At 32.9% G+C, this 26,387-nt stretch overlaps 1 protein-coding gene across 20 annotated transcripts in view; it reads left to right on the top strand.

The window, feature by feature from the left end:
* Nucleotides 1-26,387, top strand: part of LOC143244984 (formin-binding protein 1 homolog) — a 95,130-nt gene that overhangs the window by 16,190 nt on the left and 52,553 nt on the right. For all 20 annotated transcript variants that reach the window (XM_076490632.1, XM_076490648.1, XM_076490641.1 and 17 more), the window contains exons 2-4: nt 21,332-21,447; nt 22,442-22,492; nt 26,060-26,207. In XM_076490632.1, coding sequence (XP_076346747.1) covers nt 21,332-21,447; nt 22,442-22,492; nt 26,060-26,207 — 315 coding nt within the window. The remainder of the gene's footprint in view (nt 1-21,331; nt 21,448-22,441; nt 22,493-26,059; nt 26,208-26,387) is intronic.

Here is a 26,387-nt window from a genome sequence, read left to right as displayed (position 1 = left end):
GTATTTTCTTTTACTTGCGCCATAAAACGCCAAACCAACCAACAGCCCAACCAACTTGCATGGGAGCTACGTTATAACGATATTTTGTGGATACGTTGTTTCTTTATCCTAAAACTTGTATTTAACATTAAATATAATTGTTATTATTCATTTTTGTTGCATTCCGTGTCGCACGTATTGCTTTACAAAATCTTCAAATTCCGTATAGAAGGCGAAACGTTGTCTTACTTCTTAAATGTCTGTCCGTTTCGCTGTTGTAGGTTACTAGTCATACGTCAGAAGAAATGTAAATTCTAAGTTCGGCTAGTAAAACTTGGTCAACAACATGTACATTAGCCTAACGAGGAAGAACCAAATATCATTTAGTGTGAGAAAGTCTCAAGGCCATTGCTGTGACATATTGGACTTCGTACTTAATTAATTAAGGTGCTTTACTTGAAAACAAAAGAGCTCGCAGAAACAAATTTTACGATCAAATACATACGTGTTGGACTTCGAAGTCAATTATGGTACTTTTATTAAAAGTTCTCTTATAAGATCTCAAGATCCAGTACTGATATATTTGGCTTCGTATTTAATTAAGGTGTTTTATATAAAAACAGTGTTCATTAAGTATATTACAGTTCGCCAGTCTTTAGAATATATTAGTATATTTCATTTTGAGGTATTTGTCTTATTCACTATAAAGTTTTAATAATATTAGTAACAAATATTTAACTGGACAATGGAAATAATCATCCACACCCGATTTTCCAACAGGTGAAGGGGTTCGATAGGTACTTTCTCAGATTTTAAGTTTCATTAGCTATTATTCAAATCTATATAAATGTAATAGTACTGTTTGTTGTATGTCCACGTAACTACTATACAGGGTGTGGATGGATCTTTACCAAATTTGGTAAGGAGGTTCATTTGATCTGTGGGGAAATAAATAAGACTTTTCAGTTTTTCGTTTTGCGGTTTTTATGGTCGATTCTGCATTGTTTAACATTACCTCATATTTACATGATCACGTGGTTAGGACGCTCAACTTGCAATTTGAAGGTTTTGGATTCGAATCCCATTACACCGAATGCATTCACCCTTTTAGCCATAGGGGTGTTGTAAAGTTACAGTCAGTCTCACTATTTGTTGGTTAAAAGAGTAGCCTAAGAGTTAGCGGTGAGTGGTGATGACTAGCTACCTTCTCTCTAGTCTCACTGCTAAATTAGGGTTAACTAGCGCAAATAGTCTTTGAGTAGCTTTGCGCAAAATTCGGAACAAACTCGCCTCCTGTGGATGGCTCTTCACCGTATATGATATGGAGGTTTATTGGGTCTGTGGAGAGAAAATGTAAATTTTTGGTTTTGCATTTTGTTAATTTTATAGGCATTTTGGCATTTTATTAATTACATGTAAGGGAAGCACCTTTTTCTTGTCGTGAGATCACCATTCATTAATCATGAATTTACGTAACTTCCATGCAGTGGATGAATGCTTTAGCTAGTACAAAAATATTATAGTTACCATAGAGTGCACCCAAATTTATTTTACAGAGTTAAAAGCTAATTTAATGACACATTCTAAAGACTCAAGTAGGTGTATTTTTGAAATGTTGTGTATGGTTAGTGTCTTATCTGGCTGCCATATAAGATTGATTTTAAACATATACATTTGCAGGTGTTATGCATTAGTGCTCCAAATACTGCAAATGTTTTTATTAATTTAGTTTTAAACATGTAAGTTTGCAGGTGTTATGCAAAAGTGCTACAAATACTCAGTATTTTGTCATTATGTTAGATGGCCCAATTAATTTCCAGTCTCAAAATGTGCATGATATTTGCCATATTCCTGCAAACTGAATGTGCTAAGACAAGTGCTCAGTGCTTTGCTAATAGTAAAATTATCAAACAGATCATTTAGATGTTGAATATTTCATTTATTGGTATCTAAATGTAACTTGATGCATGTGTGTTTATGTGTGTGTCTCTCTCTCTCTCTCTCTCTATATATATATATATATATATATGGTTTCAAGTGCCAGATATTAACTTATGAAGCTGCAAATTCAACTAAAAATAGCTTCAGTGTGTCAGGATCATTAAATATATCTAAATGTGACAATGTTAAGTGTAAATATTTTACAGATTGTTACTGTCTCTTTCATTTAGTCTTAATATTTCGTGAGGAATATAGGTGTTGACTTTAAATATATATTGTTTTGTTTTTTTAAATAACATCTTATAAATCAACTTACAAATTTGAGAGCATAATTTTTCATGCAACTTGTAAAGAGTGAGTCTGTGACACAAGTTGTAGTGAATGTTCTCGGAAGAAATGTTATTTTTGTGTATGTGCTTCCTGTCATGCCATTTGGTTAGCTTATTAAACATTTTGGTTACAAATGCACAGAAAATTGTTATGAAATCCTAGAATGTTTAGTCCCTTCAATAATATTGCCATTCATTTCTGTAGTTTTGGTAATAGTTTAGAGAGTAAGTATACTTGTACAAGTTAACATGCGTAAAGTTAATGAACAAAGCATGAAAAAAGATACAATATTATTTTTAAAACTGGAGATAAAATGTCAAAACATAGAGGTATGGTACCAAACTTTGCTTTTATTTCAGTTTAATGTTTCTCATAGGTTACTGAATGACAAGCATTATTATTGTCAGGTCACAAAAAGAGTTATTGCTATATATCTACACATATAGATGCTTTCAACTGTCTCTGTAATTGCTCAATAGCAAACATATTTCTAGGTTACAAAATTATTTTTGCTTTCAACCTCTACTATCTGTCTATATATATACTCTTTAAAAAAAAATGTAAAAGAGATTTTTTTTATTTTAAAGAGAAATATATGTAATAATGTTACAAGCTCAGAGTATGTGATGTTACACGTGTTAAGGCACTGATTGTTAGACCAAAATGACAATAAAAGTTGTGCACTTTGAATACGAAGGAAAACATCGGATTTTTTGCCAAAACACATTCATGTCCAATAAATTTGTTTGAGAGATCTGCATGTTCTGCAAGTGCAACATGTGCAAAATCCCTATAAAAGTGACGGGTTCTCGGTTTCCATAGCTCAGTGTTAAGCCACCGACACGCAATACAGTTACGCCAAGACTGACTGAAGCACAACGCAACAACGCCATTGGTTGCTTGGAAGCAGGCGAATCTCGATCAGATGTTGCCAGAGCTGTAAATGTCCACCCAAGCACCATCACAAGGCTATGGAATCGTCACCAACAACATGGATCAACTCGTGACCGTCCACGATCTGGCAGACCTCATGTCACCACACCCGCACAAGATCGCTACATCCGGTTACGTCACCTTCGGGATAGGACTACCACTGAGACGTCTACTGCCTCAACCATACCAGGGCTGCGTAGGATTTCCGATCAGACCGTACGCAACCGTCTACGAGATGCAGGAATCCGACCTCGACATCCAGTCAGAGGCGTCATCCTCACCCAACAACATCGTCAAGCACGGCTGTAGTGGACTCGGGCACATCGGGTATGGCCTCATCGACGATGGAGGCATGTTTGGTTCAGCGATGAGTCACGTTTTAAGCTTCGTAGGCAGGATGGAAGGACCCGTGTTTACTGTTGCTGAGGTGAACGTTTTGCAGCAAACTGTATGCAGGAAGTTGACAGATTTGGTGGTGGCAGTGTCATGATGTGGGCTGCCATCACCTACAATGCCAGGACAGACCTTTTGCACATTCGAGGGAATCTTACGGCTTAACGATACGTCAATGAGATTCTTAGGCCCCATGTGCAACCCGTCATAGTGAATGTCAACGACGTTTTTCAACATGACAACGCCCATCCTAACACAGCTCGACTCACCACTGTCTTCTTGAGACACCACAACATCAATGTTCTTCCCTGGCTTTCCAGATCACCAGATTTAAACCCCATCGAACATCTTTGGGACTAGTTGGACCGACGTCTGTGACGGCGACAACCTCAACCGCAGACTCTACCTCAGCTTGCAGCAGCTTTGAAGGCTGAGTGGACAGCCATTCCACAGGATGTGATTCGTCATCTCATCACTTCTATGGGCAGGAGATGCCAAGCAGTTATTGATGCTCACAGGGGGCATACTCGTTATTGACGTTGAGTGACGTTAAACTTCAACTAGTGAGCGTGGACTTCGCCTTTGCAGACTTTGGATGTTCAGCAGTGAATGTGCAAAGTTTCACACATGTCATACAGAACTACCTGGAATAAACTTGTTAACAATTTGTCTCAAATTTTGCCTTTTGTGTTTCTTTTTTTGAAGAGTATATATAAAACACAATCTGTGCATCTGTATGTCTGTTATCCCAGGTTTCTGGGCCAATATCAAATAAACTCTGAGGGGAATGTTAATTTTTTGGTTTTACAACCCCTTCCACTCTCATTATTGTTATTGAGCACTTGCAATCTTTGCTATGTTATAAATAAATTGTGTAAAAGTTAGGATTTTTGTGTTATTTTTCATATCATCTATCCACGTTTTAAGCTCATAATACCTCAGTTTGTGATTACCAAATAACAAACATTACCTCCAGGTAACTAAACACTGAGAACAGGTTTGCTTGGTATTATACTAGCAGCTACTAGCTTTCTTGGGTTCTAATGTCGTTACCCAAGTAGAGAGTGCAAAAACATAGCAAGTTATGATTTTGCACAGTTTTTCGTTTGAATAGAATTAGCTTTTAGGTTTTTGTTCTATTGAATGCAACTAAGCTTTTCACTGTTTTGTTTTTCTTAAAGCAGTTTTTCCAATAAGATTTTAATGCTTTTCTGTAAATAGCAATTATAGCCTATTGTGATTTGGGAAATAGGTCTTTATTTAGAGAAGTTTGCCTTTATGTTTTAAGCTTTTTTAACATGGATTGTAGTGTAAGACTGTTTCAAGTGAGTTTTGAAAACTATCAGAAGTGTTAAGGAATAGAGTTAAACATACAACACATTAAGTCTCCTCCATTTAAATATTTGTGCAAATTGATAGTGTGCCTCTTTTGCTTGATCTCAAATAATTCTAAGATTAGACAGTAAATTTTAACAAAATATACTTATCTTTTAGTATTAAGTATATGGGAGTAGTTTGTGAATAGTAATGTGTTAATTGCTAAATGTGCATAATAAAAGTGATCTTGGTCATTATTGTATTGCAGGATAATTGTGTAGTAATACTTTCTGTTTTTTGGTGGGTTCTTTGCATTATTCTGTGAAAACAGTGCTTGACTATTTCAGTAAATTATAATAAAAGCATTTTATATCTTTGGCATTTTACATGGTATTGTGCACTTGAATTCTTTTGTTATTTTTCATAATATAAATGATACATGGTGGAATCATAGAGTGTGACAGATTACAATATTTGTGTATAGTTTTGTAGTACCTTTCAGTGTGTTATATTGTTGTAGCTTACTAGACGATTGTGGCTGAATATTTATTTGTATTTTAAGGTTCTGTAGTAGAAGTAGTATTAATCTGGTTTTATTTGTAACATTAATGGTAATTGCTAACTGATTAATCAATTGTTACATTAACTGGTTGGTACAGTAGTATTCAAACCATAGGATGTTGTCAGCCAGTTGGCTTCCCCTCTAGTCAGGAGCCCAAAAATAAAAAGTTGGCTACAGGTGCTATCACAGTTTCCTTCTAATCAGCAGTTCAAAATTAATGACAGTAACAGATAGCCTAAATGGCCCTGCAACTCCTCTAATCAATCAATAAAAAAGAACTATAAGGCTAAGATTGAGCAAGATGTATACAGCTCATGATGTAACTTTGCTTGACAATAAAAAATAACAGCAAAATTTTTATTAACTGGATAGTTGAAGTAATTGTATACCCTAAGTTTGATTAGTGTATTGTTTTTGTTAGAAGTTATTTAATCATAATTTTGGTTAATCAACAGTTTGAATAATTGAAATGGCCAATTTCTGAGAGTTGAATATTTTTGTGACAGTTGATTTTTCAACTATTTGATCATTTAAATAATAAAAATACTAATTTTATTTAGCCTACTGGTTGACCTGACATTAAACAATGCAATTGCTGCTCATAGGAAATTACTTGGATCTGTTAATTGATTAAATCACTTAATTCTATTTAACTCAATAAATGCAATACACCAAAATAAAACAAGGGTAAGTTTTTGTAATTAGTGTGTTGAAATGTTTAATATCTCTTACAAGTCTAGTGTGAGATCTCCCTGAAAAGTAAACAATAGGTAGTCATTATCAGCATTCTTGCAATCCAGTGGAATTTTTCATCAGTTTTTCAGGTTCTTCTTTATCTGAATTATTGAACATAGCTGTATAATTACTTTTAGCTTCCTTCTCATCAGACAAGCTGAGATACTCCATAAAACTTTCTTGATATTCCTCAGACTCATTGGTGTTGAACTATAGTTTATAGTCAACCAAGGACAGGAGGAATTTGTCTATGACATAATGTCACAGCTTATTCACATGCTTGCCTGCATCCTGTAAATGCTGAATCATGTGTCAGTAGTGAATTAACTTATCTGATAACTAGGTGTGAACTAATCCATCCAAAATCAAGAGACTTCTGTATATTGGATGCACATACTTAAGCCAGACCTATCATGAGGTATGTGAACTAATGGTCACTGCAAGTTTAACTGGAATTACCAAACTTTGCAAAATTATTCTTGACAGTCTGTATATTTGTTCTTTGCTGGAGGTGATAATATGGTGATTGCATCGTCACAACCCTCAACACAGTGCACAACTCAAAATAATTGGCTATTCAAATTAATTCCCTTGTGTGTGAATTTTGAGTGGTGGCAAAATGTACTATCAGTTGTTCTGCAAACACATTGACAACAGACTGTCTGCTGAAATGTCAACCATTGAGTATGCCTTGCTACACTTACTGAAGTAATGAGTAATGACCAATAGATGTCATTTGCTTTGTTTGATCTCAGAAAAGAAAAAAGTGATATCAAGGGTTATTCTCTGGAGAGAAGAACTACCAGTTCTTTGGTGAAGTTTACCTTATCAATGCTGGTTTTCCTAAGGGCTGTATGTATGGTGTAGTACTGAATGTCATGATTAAACCCTGTGCACTTGAATCATCTTTAGATGTTAGTTTTTATTAAATCTGAAGAGTTTGTCTCTTCAGGACTCATTCCACTAGCTGCAATGCAGGCAAATACCTTTGTCTAAGTGGTTGATAAAATGGATTAAACACATTATCACACACCTTGAACTCTTGATAGATGTATTTTGGAATCCATTCATTGATGAAATTGCTTGCTGTATGAGTCTACTTCATAACAAATGAATTGATTTTACCCCAAGAATGAATGTGTTCACACTGTGTGACAAGAAAGTGCCTGCATTTCAAAATGAATCTGTATGACCACATCATACTCCTGTTACATTGTTATTCAACATGCAATGATCTGTTTAGGAGTTTTAGCATTTGTGAGTCACCTCAGTGAGACATGAAATGCTGTGAAAGAGAACCTTTTGCTATGTGAGTGAGGTAAATAGAGACAGTCATAAACCCTTTTTAATTTTACAGATTTAGTCAAGAAATTATCTCTACCCACAATATAACCAAAAATTTCTACTTGTGATTACATCGACACACACTTTCTATGTTTCAATTCTCTTACAGCCATTCATATCTACTGCAAGACTATGAAATAGTTTGGAAAAGCAGATTTGGACATTGGCCAAATACAAAAAGAATAATTTACATATGCTGGTGGCCTATCTCACTAAAACCCTGAGAATGAGTTCTAAAAATTGACTGAAACATTGAGCTTGTATACTAAAGGCAGTTTTGACACCACTCTTGTCATCTAGCTTAAATTGCTATTATCTGATGGTTAGGTCTAGAGTTCTGAACCATTGGACATCTTCCAAATGAAAAATATTAACATTCACTGCATTTAAAATACACAAATCAACATATATAAGTTTTCCTCTTGTCATCTTACTTTTTTGAAAATCATCACAGGTAATGACCATACTCTCTTGGAAGGCAAAATGGTTCCATTTTTTTTAACATCAACTGTATTTTTGAACTGGTTATATCTCTAAAACTCTAGGGAATCCTTTGCAACAGTTTTTAATTTGAACTTGCATTGCCTTTTTCATTTATGTCTTCTCCAATGTATACATGATTGATCCACTGTTCCTGAGTTGGTTCTAAAAATCATTGGATGGATTTTCCACTGATATCCAGTTCATTTGTTGCACAAGCAAAATTAGTGAAGAGCTTTTGTAATACCTTCATCATTAGGATATCATTCTGGAACTGTGTCCTGTAATAACAACCTTCATTCTATGATTCAAATGTAGAGTCCAGCCACTTGCCAGAATTAAATAAGTGTTTATTGGCCAGAATGATGACTTTATTCAGAGAATTTGACACAGAGTTGTATTTAATATAATCCTTGTAGCATTTGGCAACTTATTGTATTAATTTTCCATAACCTGAGTAACAGCAGCTACAGCATTTTATCTTTCATCTGCTGTGCAGTCAGATGGGATGGAGGAATTCATCTGTCTTACTGTAGGGCAAGATATGAGTATTTCACACAAAAATGTTCCTGCAGCACATAACCATAGTCTACACTCTGATTCTTGTTTTTGGTCAAAAGCATCACGTGCATTTGCTGTGGTACAAATATCAGAGAGCCAAGACAGCTCTAGTTGCTTATTGGAAAGTAATTCATCTGTGCCACAGTTCTGTAAGGCAGCTGCATGAGCAAGGCTGATCATATTTGAAGACACTTTAACAGCTACTGCCAGTTATTTTCTCATTTTATATAAGCTGTTCAAGGTGAAGACCTCATACACCTAGGTGATGCCTTATGGTCTCATTTAGTTGTTCCTCAATAAAATTGTCAACAAGGATGCTTTCACAACCTTTAATGCTATTATAAACTTACTCATGCAAATGATGCATATCACTTGCAAAGGCACCCAAGCTCTCAGAAGGGCTCCTCCTTCGAGGGTTAAATTCATTTCTGGTGTACAGCTTAATTTACCGATAAGTCAAACTGTCAGTGCAGCTTAGCTGCAGCTATTTACCATACCATTCCAAGTGTTAGCTCCTAACCTTCAGTGTACTAAATAGTGAGGTACCAGCTACATCTTCTCTGTGAGTCAACAATGTATAACACAAAATCTAATTAATTAATTGTGTAAATGAAAGTTATTTTTTAGCTGTCCATCTGACAAAGTGAACACTTATAGTTTCAAAGTTCACTGTTCCTTGATTTGTCAGACTGTCATTTTTAATCAGCTCTAACTTGCTATTGATTGTGCCAAATCTACAGTGGTGAATAAACAGTGTAGCATTGTAAAGGGCTACAGTGGTTTAAGAAGTGTTTCCATGATATTATTTTAAGTTTTTTTAAATTCTAAATGTTCATTTTTTGTTGGCCAAATATTCTTTTTCCTTCTTAAGGACTCTCTTTGTGACCACAGACCCAGAAAAGAAAAATATCCCGTTAGTGGTCATGCAAAGTTTTAGTTAAAAGTAAAAAAAACATAACTTAAAGAGTTGTAATTTATTTTATGGGTTATGCTTGTTTTTGGAAACAGAATTGATTGTTTGTTCAAGATTTTAAATTGCAACTTCTTACTGTCTAACACAATCTTGTCATGCTTGTCATGTAAGTGTAAATGTTCTTGATGATTCAAAATGCATAGGTTCAAAGAAATTGGTAAATTACATTAAAAAGTTTGATAAATCTCTCTGGACTTATCGAGATGTTAGGTACTTACTGCTTTAGATGAAGGCAGTAGAGCTGTGCAATTATGTCAGTTAATTCATATAATTCATTACCCATAATTAGCATCAATTAATGTCACCTAAAATAATCAATCAGAATTGTGATACAATCAATTAATATCATGAAAATAATCAACTCATCAAAATTTTTCTCTTATTGTTACTATTATTGATCAATAATACAAGACAGTCTTGTTGTTAAACAAATGTTTTGCTTTCTTTCATTTTAGTGTGTCTGAAAACAATTTGTAGATAATAGCAACAGTTGTTATTTGGAAATCCTATATATATAGCTACAGAGATAAACCAACAAAAACTTTGTCTGTCTGCTTGACTATGGGTGTTACTTGTCTGACAGGTCAAAAACAAGGGTCAAGCTTGGATCAGATTGAGAGTTGGACTTGAGCAGAATCAACTGGTTTAAAAATTTATACTTAAAATCTCACATGTACTTATCACAACTACTACACTAACACAACTGGTCATTCTTGTGGAGCCCGAAGCCTTTAGATATCATTTGTACGTTCACTGAAAAACATTAAGCATTCTGAAACAATGTTGCTGTAAGTAATGTTTTCCACAGTTGGTAGCAGGTGTTACCAACTTTGAAAATAACAATTTGAAACAAGATCAATTTAATGTTTTTCTTGAATACTTGTTATGTGAAAATCTGAAAATATTCAGTATTGAAAATAACTTCAGAATAAACATTAATATTCTGAAAAGTAGAAATTTATGGCACATTCCACTTCCACACTTGTGGACACAAGAAGATATATCCATTTAAAACAAAATGATTATGTGGATACAGCATTTTTTTGGTTAATTTACATTTGACTACACAATCAATGGTTGACTGTATAATTAATTACATGATACAAATCTGAATTTCTAGAATTAAGTCTGGTCAAGATCACTTTTACCAATTGTATAACAGTTGTATAACTTCATTTTTTCTGCTGTTGTTTTGCAAGAGGTGTGAATGCTTGCCAAAAAGACTTAAGTCATAAGCCTTGTAAATTTTAAAGGTGTAGTTCTTTATTATATTTCATAAATATTACATTGCTGTTAATATTGGAATTGCACTTACTATATCTAACATTTCTTAAATGTCATTGTTTTTAAGTTATTTTTATTTTACATAATAGTTACATAATTTTAAAATTCTGAATAATTATTAAGCAATGTATAATATTTATTTTTCTGCTTAATAAGCAAATGTTTTTTGTTCATATTTCCAAAAAACATTTGTTTCATAAGTTGTTTTTATGTCCTGAAAATTAGAGGCCCTAATATGTTGTACACAATCACAAGTTTCTAAATTATGATCACATGTAGGAAAGATTTATTTTGAAATATGTTGAAAAAAAAGGAAAATAGAGAAAATAGTTTTATTACTTTTGAGAAGACAAAATCCTAATTGTTCTAATTCCTAAACATTTTTCTTATATATATTTCTAAACCAGATGCTGTTATGGGAACAAAGAAAATTAAATACTAAATGTGATTTGATTCTTGATAAGTAATATGTCTTTGTAATTTAAGTGTCAGAATTCTTGGTGCAAAAATATCAAATGGTTTGTATACGGTACTGTTTGTACGGTTATCATTATTTCATATAAAAACACACCTAGTACTTTTATTTTTATTGGAAATAGAAAGGTATAATGGCTGAATGTTTTATGTCACTTAAAAATTTGATATGTAGTTTTATTATTAAAAATTCTATGCCATACTTTACAAAGCACTGTGGGTGATATGGTCTTCGAAAACAGTATTTTGACGTTAAGGATATCATGAACGAAAATGTCAATGTAATCAGCACATGAAACAATTTTAAGTGATTTCTTGTCAAAATGTAAACTGATTAAAGATTTTATTATATCAAGCTTATTTGGCACCTTGAAGTTTGAATGGAAAATGTATACTCTTCAAAAAAAGAAACTCGAAAGGCAAAATTTGAGACATATTGTTAACAAGTGTATTCTGGGTAGTTCTGTATGACATGTGTGAAACTTTGCACATTCACTGCTGAACATCCAAAGTCTGCAAAGACGAAGTCCACGCTAACTAGTTGAAGATTAACGTCACTCAACGTCAATAACGAGTATGCCCCCCGTGAGCATCAATAACTGCTTGGCATCTCCTGCCCATGGAAGGGATGAGATGACGAATCACATCCCGTGGAATGGCTGTCCACTCAGTCTGCAAAGCTGCTGCAAGCTGAGGTAGAGCCTGCGGTTGAGGTTGTCGCCGTCGCAGACGTCGGTCCAACTCGTCCCAAAGATGTTCGATGGGGTTTAAATCTGGTGATCTGGAGGGTAGGGAAGAACGTTGATGTTGTGGTGTCTCAAGAAGACAGTGGTGAGTTGGGCTGTGTGAGGACGGGCGTTGTCATGTTGAAAACGCCGCTGACGCTCACCATGATGGGCTGCACATGGGGCCTAAGAATCTCGTAGATGGTTGCGTACGGTCTGATGGGAAATCCTATGCAGCCCTGGTATGGTTGAGGCAGTAGACGTCACAGTGGTAGTCCTATCCCGAAGGTGACGTAACTGGATGTAGCGATCTTGTGCGGGCGTGGTCACACGAGGTCTGCCAGATCGTGGACGGTCGTAAGTTGATCCATGTTGTTGGTGACAATTCCAGAGCCTTGTGATAGTGCTTGGGTGGACATTCACAGCTCTGGCAACATCTGATCGAGATTTGCCTGCTTCCAAGCGACCAATGGCATTGTTGCGTTGTGCTTCAGTCAGTCTTGGCGTAACTGTATTGCGTGTCGGTGGCTTAACACTGAGCTATGGAAACCGAGAACCCGCCACTTTATAGGATTTTGCACATGTTGCACTTGCAGAACATGCAGATCTTTCAAACAAATTTATTGGACACGAATGCGTTTTGGCGAAAAATCCGATGTTTTTCTCCGTTTTCAAAGTGCACAACTTTTATTGTCATTTTGGTCTGACAATCAGTGCCTTAACATGTGTAACATACATACTCTGAGCTTGTAACGTTATTACATATATTTCTCTTGAAAATAACAAAAATATCCCTTTTGCGTTTCTTTTTTTGAAGAGTATATTTGTACTTCTTGGCCATCGTCATTTGTTGTTATTGCAGATGCTGTAAGGTGTCAACTGAGTTTGAAACACTGTTAAATTCTGATATAGTACATTGTCTCTTTCATGTAAATAGCTATTCTTATTCAATGGTGAACTATATGTGCAAAATGTTTTTGTAAATACCATAAGCTTTGGTGCTTCTACCCATCTGAAATTGACTGATTTCAGTGCATCTCACATTCAAGTCAAGATGTGACTCCCTCTGTTTAATTCTACCAAACTATCACTTTTCTTTATGCAATATTTTTTCCAACTCCCACCAGATGGCTTGGTTTTGGATTATAGTTGATTTGCCACTGGGTGTGATCCTCTTTCCTTCCTCCATATGGATGTCAGTTACCAATGGCCTGGTTTTGGATGTAGTTGACTAACCACTCTGCACCTGAAGGCAAATCCTTTTACTCTTTTCCACATTTATATATTATGGGATTGGAATTCATTTATAGTGTGTTTTGTATCATTACTTCCTATTTCTACCCATATCTGAGACACTTTTTACAACACTATGCAAATAGTTTACCTGGTACAGAAGTGGTGCTTACTTCCACATGTAATCTTAGACTTCAAAGATCTCTTTCAGAGTGTTCATCAGATGCTTTTGAAGGATACTTCTTTCTTTACCTTGCACTGGTTCCTCCACCTTTTCATTGTGGGATTCTAGTTATTTCTTGTGAGAGGAGGTAAAGCACCCTATTGGACATTATAATTTTCCTATACTGAAATTGTATTTTTGATAGCTGCATTTCTCATCTCATATTTCTAACCATTTCTCCACACTGGAAATTAATGCTTCCATTTTCTAGTTAAGTTTGAAGTGATAGTTTGGTAGAATTGAATAAAGGGAATTGTGTGTCAAGAGAGTATTTTGCACTCTTATTGATGGATGGTTCCCACATAATAATTTATATGCAAGATTCATCTGAATCAGTCAATTCCAGATGGGTGAGAGTGCAAATGCTTGATGCATGTGCAAAAGATGTTTTGCATATAGAGGGCAGCACTGCATAATAGCTGTTTATGTGAGAGAAGATAACTACCAATTGGAAATACATTTTTAATTTGGGAAAACTGACATTTGTTCCATATGTATTTCAAATAATCAGAAGTTGGAATTTGAGCCTAGTAGTTAATTAAATGTTAACCTGTATTAAATTTGTTACTTGCCAACAAGACTGATACAGGCATAAAAATGATACAATTTATAATAATGGTTATTACTAATAATGGTTTATATACAAGAGTTTTACAAACAATGAGTTTTATACCTGGTCTGGAAGTGAATATTTTATCGATGATCCAGGTCGACAAAGAACAAGTTAATTCTGAATTGATATTGTTGCACCTTGCTTATGTCAAGATTTTGCATGTTGCTGGTCAGAATAAGATACCTTAGGATCTTCAACGTAGCCTTTAGCCTAAAGCAACATTTCCCAACTGATGGTTCCTGAATCACAAGGGTTTGGCAGATAACTCTGAGGGGCTTATTAAAAAAAAAAATTGGTAATGGCATCGTTTTATCAAGGAAATAGCTTGATGCAAAACCAGATTTTAGACCGTATCTCTTTTGCTGAGCTGAACTTTAAAAACCCTATGTTCTTCAAAACAAGTTCAGAAGGCTAATCTGTTTATATTAAATGGTCTTGCTTTCAATTTTTTTCCATATATCTTAAGAATTATATTTTTACGTGGTACTAACTGCGAGCTGATGACAACATTAGATAATCACATTTTACAGTAAATGTGTTATATGCTGTGTGTTACAGAATGTTTTTGTTTTCATTGAATTCAAAGTGCTCAAACATTGTATCATTTTACAAAATTTATTACTGCTTAAGAGAGGTTTTTATGTGAAAACTGTTATTACCCAAGAAGTTTGCAAAGAGAAAAAGGTTAGAAACTACTGGTCTAAAATTAAAGCAACTTTTTAAGATTAGTAAAGTCGGTTAAATTCAAATGTTCAGTGAAGCTGACTTGCATATAAGAATGCAAGGTTAGCCAAAACTGAATTTCTAGGAATAAAACCATGGAATTACCATATTAAATTGCAATTATATGTAAATAAAATCAAATGCTGTTGTGTTTATAAAGTGGATTTAAAAATAAGTACATTATGATATTTCTAAGATACTCATTAATGAAGGTAATACTGCATGGTACTTATTTATGGGATTAATGACATGATTTAGAATCTGCTACTTATGTTTTTAATCTTAAATGCATGTTGACTGAATTAATTAATTTGGTACCAAATATGGGTAAGATATTAAAATGTTTATCTCTAGTAGTTATTCATGAACACTTTTATCATTTTTTTTTGCATACTTCTATTTTATTACTATTTGAAAATAGTCTTAAAGGAAACAGGTGAATATGCAATATAAAGTAGGCTGTAAAGCACATGTGGGAGAAGAGAAAATATCAATTATCTATTCACTCCTATATTCTGAAAAGAGTTCATGGTTAAGACAAAAATAACACTGGCCTGTATTTTTACTTTTACTTAGCTTCTTAATATGTACATGTAATACTTTCATCATCACCCTTTCACCTTAATGTAACACAGTGACCTAAATGTAGATGTGTTTATGTGCAGTAAAATGCTTAGGTTTTTTGAGTGTTTCAAGTTCAACCTTATGTGATATTGCAGATTTAAAGTTATTTGTAGTTTTATTCATTTATGCTGCTATGTATAATTTTACACTCTAAACCTTTTAATGTTTTATTTTTTATTTTACACATTCAAAATCAGAATAATAGTATTTTCTTTAGAAATTAATTCTCAAAGAAAGTCATTTTTATGTTGTGTGTATAGCTATCAACTACCTTTATAAATTCAGTATAAAAACTCTTAGAATATGTTAAAAACCTTTTAATTACATAATACATTATATCAGACATGAAAAAGTAGATTGGATAATCAGAATTAAGACAACAAGAAGTTGATAACTGTTTCAGCAATTGATTTTTCTTTTTTAGTTTCAACAGTATGCTCCTGTAGATTTTATGAATATTACAAGTGCTTTAGATTAGATTTTGAATTTCAAGAGAAACAATTTTAAATGAAGTTTGTACTGATAACTAATCCACAAATACATTTACCAGTTCAGGACAAAATAACTTTCCTATACTCTTTTCATGTGTTTTTTTAGGAGTCATACATTTATTTCATACTGTAGTCATACGAAGAATTAACAAACAAACAATGCTCTGCATATACAATTGTAAAGGACAGTTAACCAACTGCACAATGATGGTTTGGTCATTTGTTTTTTTACATCTGCTAATGAGTTAACCCTAAAGGCTGCACTAGAGCTGCACTATTTTCTGTGGAATGATGTTGTAGTAGGTAACACAGCATTAGAGTAATTTCACTTTTCATGAGAATAAAAAAATATTTAAAAATTACATTATTTTATGCTTTTAAGTAATGACCAAATATTACTTCTACAGATTCAACATCAAGTACTTTATTGGTTTGATTATTCAGTGGCTTAGTCAGATTTAGATTGTTTACAATAATTAGATCATTCCTATTTGACTGTATGTTGTGATTCATAGAGTTAAGGTTTCTTGTATTGATTCATCAAACTGACCCCTAATATTATGATGCAGTGATGAATTTTGTACCTCTTGGTTCCATTTCATCTTTTTGATCTTTACATATGATTTGAACAAGAGATCACTTTTTCTCAGGCCTGTGCACTAGCACAGTTCCATTGTCATAGCATATCTGATCAGAAGTGTTTCAAAGAAATTTGGACTACCTTTTTATCTTTTTTTGCCTGGTAAAGAATATTTCATTATCTAAAGATATAACATTTGTTAGTTCTATTACTTTGAGGGTATAAGAAGGGTGAAATTTTGTCTTCTACACAGCTCTGCTGTAGTTTAGATTGTGCAAGACCAGTCTTGTGGTAACCACGGGTAACCTTTCATGGATCAATAAGAAAGGATAAACTATACGTTTTTGTGGGAACTTTTTTTTAAATTCTGACAGATTTCTCCCAATAATTAACTTGTTTTTATCCATTATATTACCTTATTGTACTGTAATCCAATAACTAAAAAAAAATTGTAAGTAATCTGCTTAGACCCCCTTTATATGTTACTTCCACTCAAAGTGGGTTGTAACATACAGAATAAAAGTAATCCTGCCATTTATAAAGGCTCAGTGCTTATGTCAGTGTTACTTTAATTCTATAGTCTCTTGTTTACATAAGCTAGAATTCTCATGTGATCATGATATATTTTAGCATGGATAATAATTTAAGTGGGAATTTTTTATTTTTTTGTGATGTCACTATAACTTCTTTTTCTGCACATTCAGATCATTTTGTATTGAGTTAACAAGATTTTGAGATTGTTCTTTTGTGTGCTTCCTGCTATTTTCTCATTTCATTATGGTTGTTTCTAGTAAATGCAGTAAGACCAAATTTCTGTCAGATAAGATGTGTAGCATCCAAGTACACTACTATCTGTAGAAGGTGCCCTTTCTGTTTCTGTACATGTGGGTTGTATTCTCATTTTCTCTTTTTACAGAAAGAAGGACAAATCATCTAAAACTTCTGCTTTTCAGGGTAAAGTAAGGAGTCTTCTAAGACAGGAATGGTGACCATGTTCAATATTTCCATTTTGACTTGCTGTGATAATCAGGATGCGTATTACATCTTTGATTTGACATTATGGGGTTTGCATATTCTATGTCATAACTGTTACAAGATAATTTGTTCAAGACAAACTGCAGATCAGAGAGGAAGATTTGGTACCTTAGATCCAGTGGCATTTTGCAGAAGACATATCCAGTTTGCCACATAACAAAGCAGACTGGTCGAGACCCTCAACATTGTAAAACCTTAGATACTAGGCACAGGGGTGTTTCTTCCCGTCTCTCACACCAGTTGATAATTGTAGGAGAAATGCTTACTTTTTGTTTCCTCAGCTGTGGTAAGCCTTTCTACTAATCCTTATAGATGTTTTATTGTGCATTGACAGTTTACCGGGTATATTAGCACAGGGGTCAATGTCTTTTTGTAACATATGGGGAAAAATCTCTGTATTATGGTGCTTCTTCAGATTCATTTCAAAGCCTACTGTTTAACCTCAGCCTGCATATGCATGTATCTTACACATCTATTGTCTTAAGTTTAAACCGTGTTAGATCTTCCTTGGATTTTTCTGGAAAGCAATCAAGTTATACACAAAAATCTTTTGTTAGCATACATTGCACAAATAACCTGCTCAGATTTAACTAGATCTTCCTTGTCTTTTCTATCCATAGCATATCAGCCTCCAGAGTGGCTGTAAATTTTTCCGAAACTGAGTACACACTTTTAGCTCGTAGTTCTTTCATCTCCTGATCAATTTGAGATATAATTACAGTATAGGACTCAGGAGGTCAAACCATTTTTATTGATATATTTGATCATGCCCAAAGTCTCATGGATTAAATTATTCTAATCCTGCCTGAAATAATTCCATTTTGAAGGCAAGATAGTAGAGATCCTGATGAGTAATAAAATAAAATTAGGTATATGCATTCCTCATGCCTAGTATTGCTGGTCCACAAACCTATATCTAATAAAAAAGAGGGTCTCATACATTAATTTAATCCTGCTTAAAAGAATTTTAAGTACCATGGCTATTGAACTTGTTTGAACTATCAGTATATGGAATACATATAAATACAGAGTCCATTCTGTTACTGAGGCAGTAAAAGAGTCCTCTAAAGATGGATTTAACCAAAGACATAGTTGATGCTCCTTTGTGGATTAGACTGTGTACAGTCCCCCTGCTTCTCTTCCTTTTTATGCAGGTTGTTCAGTTCAAGATATGAAGAAGCCAATGCTAGATGCCTCTTTTTATTTTGACTCAATCTTTGAAAAGATATAGGATTGCAGACTGTTGATCCCCATCCTTCTCTGCAGTCAATCAAATCATCACTTATTTATCCCTTACTTTAGTTGGAACTGGTTACCTATGCATTTCAGAAAAATCCAGTTTCTGGTTGATGTACAGGTACACATGTTTACATTATTGCTACCCATCCCAAAGATGACAGTCATCAAGGTTGATTATTAAGATCAGTTAATTTATTTTCCCTAATACCAACTGTAATAATTAATAGGAGGTTCTTCTTCCTCTCTGCTTGTTTTGTGGTATACTTTATTTTTTTTATAATCAGAATAGAATTGTTTTTAACAAGTAATTGGCTTTTTCCAGTTAAATTGATGTGAAGAGTGTATTTTGGTAAAATACTTTTGATACATTTTATTCAGTGGACTGCAGAACAGTAAGAAATGTAAAGAATAATATAAAAATTAATTACTAACATAAGTATATGAAAAATTAAATGTAGTTTGTAATAATTTTTATTTTAAGTACAATTTTGTCTTGTAGATCTGTCTTTCACTCTTTTTATTTGTCTTAGGGTTAGGTGTAGAAGAAAATAGATATTGAAATAACATGGTATGATTAGAATGCTAAAGAGTACCAAAGGCTTTTAATTTATTTGTGTCAGCTCATCCAATAACATGTTAAAATTGTCCAGTACTTTCACTTTAGAATTGGCAATACTGTAGCATATTTCAGTGTAGATAAATGTTCTATATATATATCTGTGTAGTGTTCAATATTTCATCAGTGAATACTGTATCATCTTCTGTTATAACTGTACTTTATGACTAAATTATTGTAAGTTATGGATTTTTAACACATCCTCGTTGTTTATCATGATTCACCAACTCTTTTCTACACTTACTGCCTCCTAAGGGAAATGTGTGTTTCCACAAGTGACCTTTAGTTTTTTCTTTCAGAGTATGATTATTTTATTTAAATACATTACTGAACAAACATATATTATCATAAAAAAATAAACATGAATGTACATATATAATTAATGCATATCATATCACTGTGTATATGATGTTTAAAAAAACTTCAATTTTCAAGTTCCAATTAAAAGGTCTAACATTACAGTTGTCAAGAGAAAGGATACCTGTTACACTGCATAAAAATATAAAGCAAAATAAATTAATATTCAAAACAATATTAACAAAGATTTTGTTGTGAAAAGGGGAGATATATACAGTATTCAATTTCTTTATACCATTACTGAGATACAAGAGGAAACAATAAGTGTAACTTAATACTGGCCTTGCTTAAATATAAGATACTGCTGTTACATTGCTAAAACTACTAAGTTATAAGTATTGTGGAATCAAGAAAATCTGATGTCAGCCAATAGATTATTTGAAACACATACCATCTGTGCATTTAAATTAATATTATCTGTCTAAATGCATTCCAAAAATGGAGCTTATGTGCAATAAGTTAAATCAGACCTAAATAAATATTTTCAGATCTAGGGTCAGTCCAGAATATAGGATGCAGATTTGATATATGAAAGTCATGAAATATATTTTGAGTCAGTTTTGTGATTTTTATACAACACATAGTCTTATACTAGCAAACAAGTGGTTCATTATTAAACTTTATTATATATAAAGTTAAAACTTTGATATGTGCAATTATTAAAACAGTAGACTAAATAACTGTATTTTTGGTGGATTCTTGCAATGAATGAAAGTAAAACAAAAATAAGCACTGCAATATCAATAGGCCAAGCAGGTTGTTTCAAAATAGGTCTTATCTACTCATTACTACTACACTGTAAACAGTAAGTAAAGGCCTTTCTGTATGCCTAATCTAACCTTACAACTTTTTATACTTGGAAATGGAGGCTACACTTGTTTACTTTTACAGCAATGAGTGCATGCTAATGATCGCATGATATCAACAATTACTTGATGGTATTACTTGAACTAATGGCCTTTGGTCTTGTCCAAGTCTAAACACGTGCACTGATTGTTTGAATTGACAGAAAGAAGAAAAACAAAATTAGTAATATTGTGCAACTGTGATGCTTCATTCCTAACAAAGAGGAAGTGCTGAACCTCCCATTAAAATCTTAGAAACAAAGTTTGATTTAGGATTCAAAGAACATGAAAATACTTTTGGACTTCCAAGAGTCCAGAACTGTTCTAGATTTGAGTTTTTAATACCCATACCAGCCATCTTGAGAATATGCAAGTTCTATTTAGCACAGACCTATTATACACGAGTAAAATGGGAGAAAATACTTGGTACCACAATTAAATGTTGAGTCACTATGGAGACCTGATACCTGGGATTTATGGAGGACTGAGTTAAATGCATATGTTTTGGTAAAAAGTGTGACATTTATTATTATATTTGCTGCATAATCTGCAATAAAACATTTTTTTAAATATATATATATGTGTGTATGTACCTAATTTATTAACAAATGCTTACACACCATGCCATAGTTTAAACTGTAATTTAGGAATTCATGTGCATAAAACTTCCTTGCTGTAAGTATGTTAACTAGAGAAAATTCATATATAATTTAATTTTCAGGATCAGTATGATAACCTAGGAGCACATACTCAACGTGGCATAGATTTCTTGGATAAGTATGCTCAGTTTATTAAAGATCGATGTTCCATCGAAGGTGAATATGCCAGCAAACTCAGGTGAGTATATCATATTTTAATGTATATATAACCATCCCTCATTCTCTCCCAGTAAATTTAATTTCTGTTCAAGCTGGACTGTATTTAGTAGAAATCCTAATTATATAAAATTCTAGTATCGGATGCCATGAGAAATTTATTTGATTATCCGTTGAATAATGCTTATTCTGTGATTATGTTATAGTTGAGTCAATCTAACAATGTGAATATCTCTATACTTATCTGGACTCCCTTTCAATTCAAAATCTATTTTGTTTTCCAAGTGCATTGAAAAAAAATAAGGTAAACATTTTCACTTGATTTTGGACACTGTAATTTATGCATTGGTTAATTATTTTTAATTACATATCCTTTAAGATTCTATTGCATTAAAAATAATGTACATTTTTTTAATAATTTCAGTCCTAAGTACTTACAGTAAGGTTTTGGAGACCTAAGTCTAAGACAACTAAAGTTGCCCGCGTCACGCTAAACATGCTCGCCCTCCCAGCCGTGGGGGTGTATAATGTGACGGTCAATCCCACTATTCGTTGGTAAAAGAGTAGCCCAAGAGTTGGCAGTGGGTGGTGATGACTAGCTGCCTTCCCTCTAGTCTTACACTGCTAAATTAGGGATGGCTAGCACAGATAGCCCTCGAGTAGCTTTGTGCGAAATTTCCAAACAAAAAAAAGACAACTAAAGTTATAGATGTTGCATATTACAACTACATCCATAATAATTTTTAGTATATGTTGTATACAAAAAAATTAAAAGTACAAGATAAATTTATGTCAACCAAATGTACATTAGGTGTTTTCATATTCAAATTAGTATATTTAAAAATGTTCAACAGTAATGGTACTATAAATGTACAAGTCTAATATTTTATAATATAAAAATGTATTTAACATTATATAGATATTAAGTATAAAAGGCCTAATATAGAGTTTTCATAGTTGTGTCAGAATTTATGATGAAGAAAAAACAATTTAAAGGTGTTTTTTCTTCTCATCAGGAGACTTGTTAAGAATTATCAGCCCAAAAAGAAGGAGGAAGAAGATTATCAGTGAGTGTTTTTGTCATATGAGAGAAAACATTTGTCTGATTCCTGTTATCAGTACTGATGCTAATTATTTACATGTTTATAATAAGTAATTATAGCATTAACTCTATAAATATAGATGGGTCAATATAGAACCCCATTGGCTTTCAAAATGCATTGTTTGAAACTTTATGCATCAAATCACTTGTGGATCAATGCAATTGTTGGTTATGAGGTCCCTAGTAACCTGGAGGTCACAAAAAGATTAAACAGAAATACTGTTAATATCTATTTATAAGTTGATAGAAACAGTTAGTGCTGTTTGTTTGTTGTTGTTTTTTGCTAGTTCTTTACTTTGGGCTTTGATACATGATATTTTTGTTTATGATCCTTAGTTGTTTTTTTTATAAGATTTTTTTTCATAAATAAAGTTGTGTTATAAATTTTACAGTCAAACAGTTGACCTATATTGCTTCAGTAATGAAAATCCATACAAAATATAAATTGGTTAAATGTTGTTGATATATTTAATTAGTATGGTTAACAATATTAATTTCTCTGTAGTGGAACTTCATCTACTGTTACAACAGAAAGTGTTCATACCCTTGCGTCCCAAGTGGTTTTTTACTCATAACTTAAGTATTACAATTAGGCTAATAGAATATATATTATATATTATAAATGTATTACTAACACACATCTACATAAATTTTTATATAAATTAAATGACAAATAAACTGTTTATAAACAAATAACCAAAAATAGGAGGAGCAGAAAGTGTTCATACATTTCAGAACGTGTGAAAAAACTGATATTCCTGTAAAAATTTTTTTTAGTTTGGCAAATAAACTACATTATACCATTCCAGAACTAGACACTGGGTTCATAATTATTGGAATTTAGCCAGCAAAAAATGTGCTTCTGACAATTTAACACATTGTCTGTCATTATCTGCTTGGTCATCATGGCGAACAGGAAATAACTGTTCAGTGATTTAAAAAAATCGAATTTTTGTAAAATACAAGTCTCGTTTGTCTCTTTCCAGTATTGCTACACAACCTAATGTGCCAAAATCTACTGTTCCAAAGCATAATTACCAAGTTTAAGCTTACAGGATCAACTGCTAACCTCCCTCGTTCTGGACGCCCCATCAAAATTCCAGAAAAAACCAAGAGGAAGGTTCTCATAGAAATTAGTAGGAACCCTTGTTTAACACGTAATGACATACAGAAACTGGTAAGGGAAACTATGGTTGAAGTAAGCACCTCTACAGTTACGAACATGTTACGCTCTTCTGTGTTCAAAGCATGCCGTCCTCATAGAACTCCATATTTAAAGCCTGTTCATTTGAAGCACGATTGAGGTATGCAAGAAAGCATGTAGATAAACCCTTTACCTATTGGAAGAGTATTCTTTGGTGAGACGAGACTAAAATCAAGTTTTTTGGCCACAATGATGTTTGCAATATTTTCCGTAAGAATGGGGAACAGAACCTTTAAATGCGAAGGTGGCTCAATCATGCTATGGGGTTCCTTCAGCTCTTCTGGTATAGGCAGCCTACACCACATCAACGGAATCATAAAAAAAGAACAGTACGTTGATATATTAGGCACTTATATAAATAATGATGCTCGGAACTTGCGGCTTGGGTGTCATTGGATCTTCCAGCATGACAATGACCCTAAGCATACATTGAAATATGTGCAATCCTGGTTGCAGAGGAACCATATAAGCATTCTGGAGTGGCCATCGCAATCATATGATCTCAACCCAATCGAAAACGTTTGGCATGAGTTGAAGACCAGGGTTCATAAGCATTATCTGAAAAACTTGCAAGAGTTGGAGGCCTTCTGTAAAGAAAAATGGAAGAAAAACAAATGATCATGGATGGCTATGAGGAGAGATTGTGCCAAGTAATTCACCTGAAAGGCTACACAACTGACCATTAAAGTAGATGCACGAACACTTTCTGCTCCTCCTATGTTTGATTATTTGTTTATAAACAGTTTATTTGTCATTCAATATACATAAAAATTTATGTAGATATTTGTTAGTATAATATTTATAATATACTTTACTTTCATTATCCTAATCATGATACTTTTTAAGTTATGAGGAAAACACCACTCACAGGGGAACGAACACTTTCTGTTGTAACTGTATGTACCTTTTACCATCACTTGAAGATAACTTGAAAATTCTTAAATTAGGTTCTTTTCACCCAGTTGGATTAAGTTAATGTGTCTCCTTCTCATAATGTTAACACACACACTTTTATTTGAGTTAATATTATCATAATTTAACTTTACCTTAATTTAAACTAATACATGTTTTCATTCATTAAATCAAACAATTTTTAAGTAACACAGTATGGTTATGTGAGTTTCTATAGCATGTAATTTATAATTTAAACCGTATCTTGTTCTATCAACAATTTCTTGTAAGTTCAAATTTTTAGTATGCTACTGTTAGCATTTAGGAAGGATGGTAGTCTGAAATATTAACTGTACTAATACATATATCTTTTCTCAACAGTACTTAACTAATTTCTTTCCTTATATAAATTTTATTTACATATTTGGACATTTTTAGCTAATATATGGCTTAGTTTGAATTTCAGATTTGTAGTTTTTCTGTACTTTATATATCATAAAAAAATACCGGCCATGAACATTTATTACTGCAAATGGAAAAGTATTGGTATATTATTTGGATGATTGTTTATCTTTTGTCAATGAAAGTTTTATTACTAATGAAACTGTAATGATTTGCAGCAACTCTAACATTATATGAATAAAGAACAGTAAATGTGATGTATCAGAATATTAATTGGATAAGTCTGGATGTCTATATAGACTTGCATCTGTTATGTAGTCTTCTACTTTTGTTTACTGCAGAATTGCTAGTGAGACATGTTTTGTTGGGAAGTGGTGAGGAGCTTGTGTGTTTAGTGTACAACTGTGCATCATTATTATTTAAAATGAATATTTACTGTACAGATCAGAATATAGCATGTATAAACAGTCCCCTATTTTTCTTTTCTATGTGTAATATACTACCTTGAATGTGTTTAATCTGTTTAATTCACTTTTTTCAGAATGTTCAAGAGATTAGGGAATGAGGAATCAGCAATGGAAAGTCATGTAAAAACTGTACATGTTACATGTTGTCGTGTAAAAAATCTTTTCACACTAAAAATTATATGAACCTATTTGAAAATATTAACCTTCCTTAACACTTTATTGAGTTTAAAATAAAAAATAATATTTTGAGCTTTTACAAAGTAGATTTTAAAGTAGCCTGAAAGAAATGCCAGATAAAAGAATTATAAGAACCATGTCAGTTTTCTTCTGCTAATTCTGCAATAGTTTTTAATTATAATTTATATCACCTAAACATATGTTAACTTGCAGGAATGAAGAACTTATAATAAAGATCCAAAACTTAAAGGTTATACCATTACATATCTTAAGGAATGGAATTTCTTTTGGTCTTTTTTAGTGTCATAATAAAAATAAAAGCTTGTTGAACTGTAAAATGTAGTGTAATTTGTGAAAGTAAAACAGTGTTTTGTACTTGTTTCTCTCATAGGTTTTCTTCTTGTAAAGCATTTTTACATATGTTGAACGAAGTTAGTGATATGGCTGGACAACATGAATTAATAGCAGAAAATATGACAACACAGATAGTAAAAGAAATCAATAACTTAGTAAAAGAATTTAAAGATGAAAGAAAGAGGGTGAGTAAGATGGGTAAAAAAAACTTGGAATTTTAAATTTGTTTGATAAATGAATTTCAAAGTTCAACACAATTATATTATGAGTTGCACTTAAATCATTATTGAAATTGTGACTATTTCTAAAAGTCTGATGTTGTAATATCAAAATAATTTGTGCAAATTATGTTATAAAACATAAGA

This window comes from Tachypleus tridentatus, chromosome 2, assembly GCF_004210375.1.
Source record: "Tachypleus tridentatus isolate NWPU-2018 chromosome 2, ASM421037v1, whole genome shotgun sequence".
Taxonomy (NCBI): Eukaryota; Metazoa; Arthropoda; class Merostomata; order Xiphosura; family Limulidae; genus Tachypleus; species Tachypleus tridentatus.
This window is presented reverse-complemented; position numbering and strand designations above follow the sequence as displayed.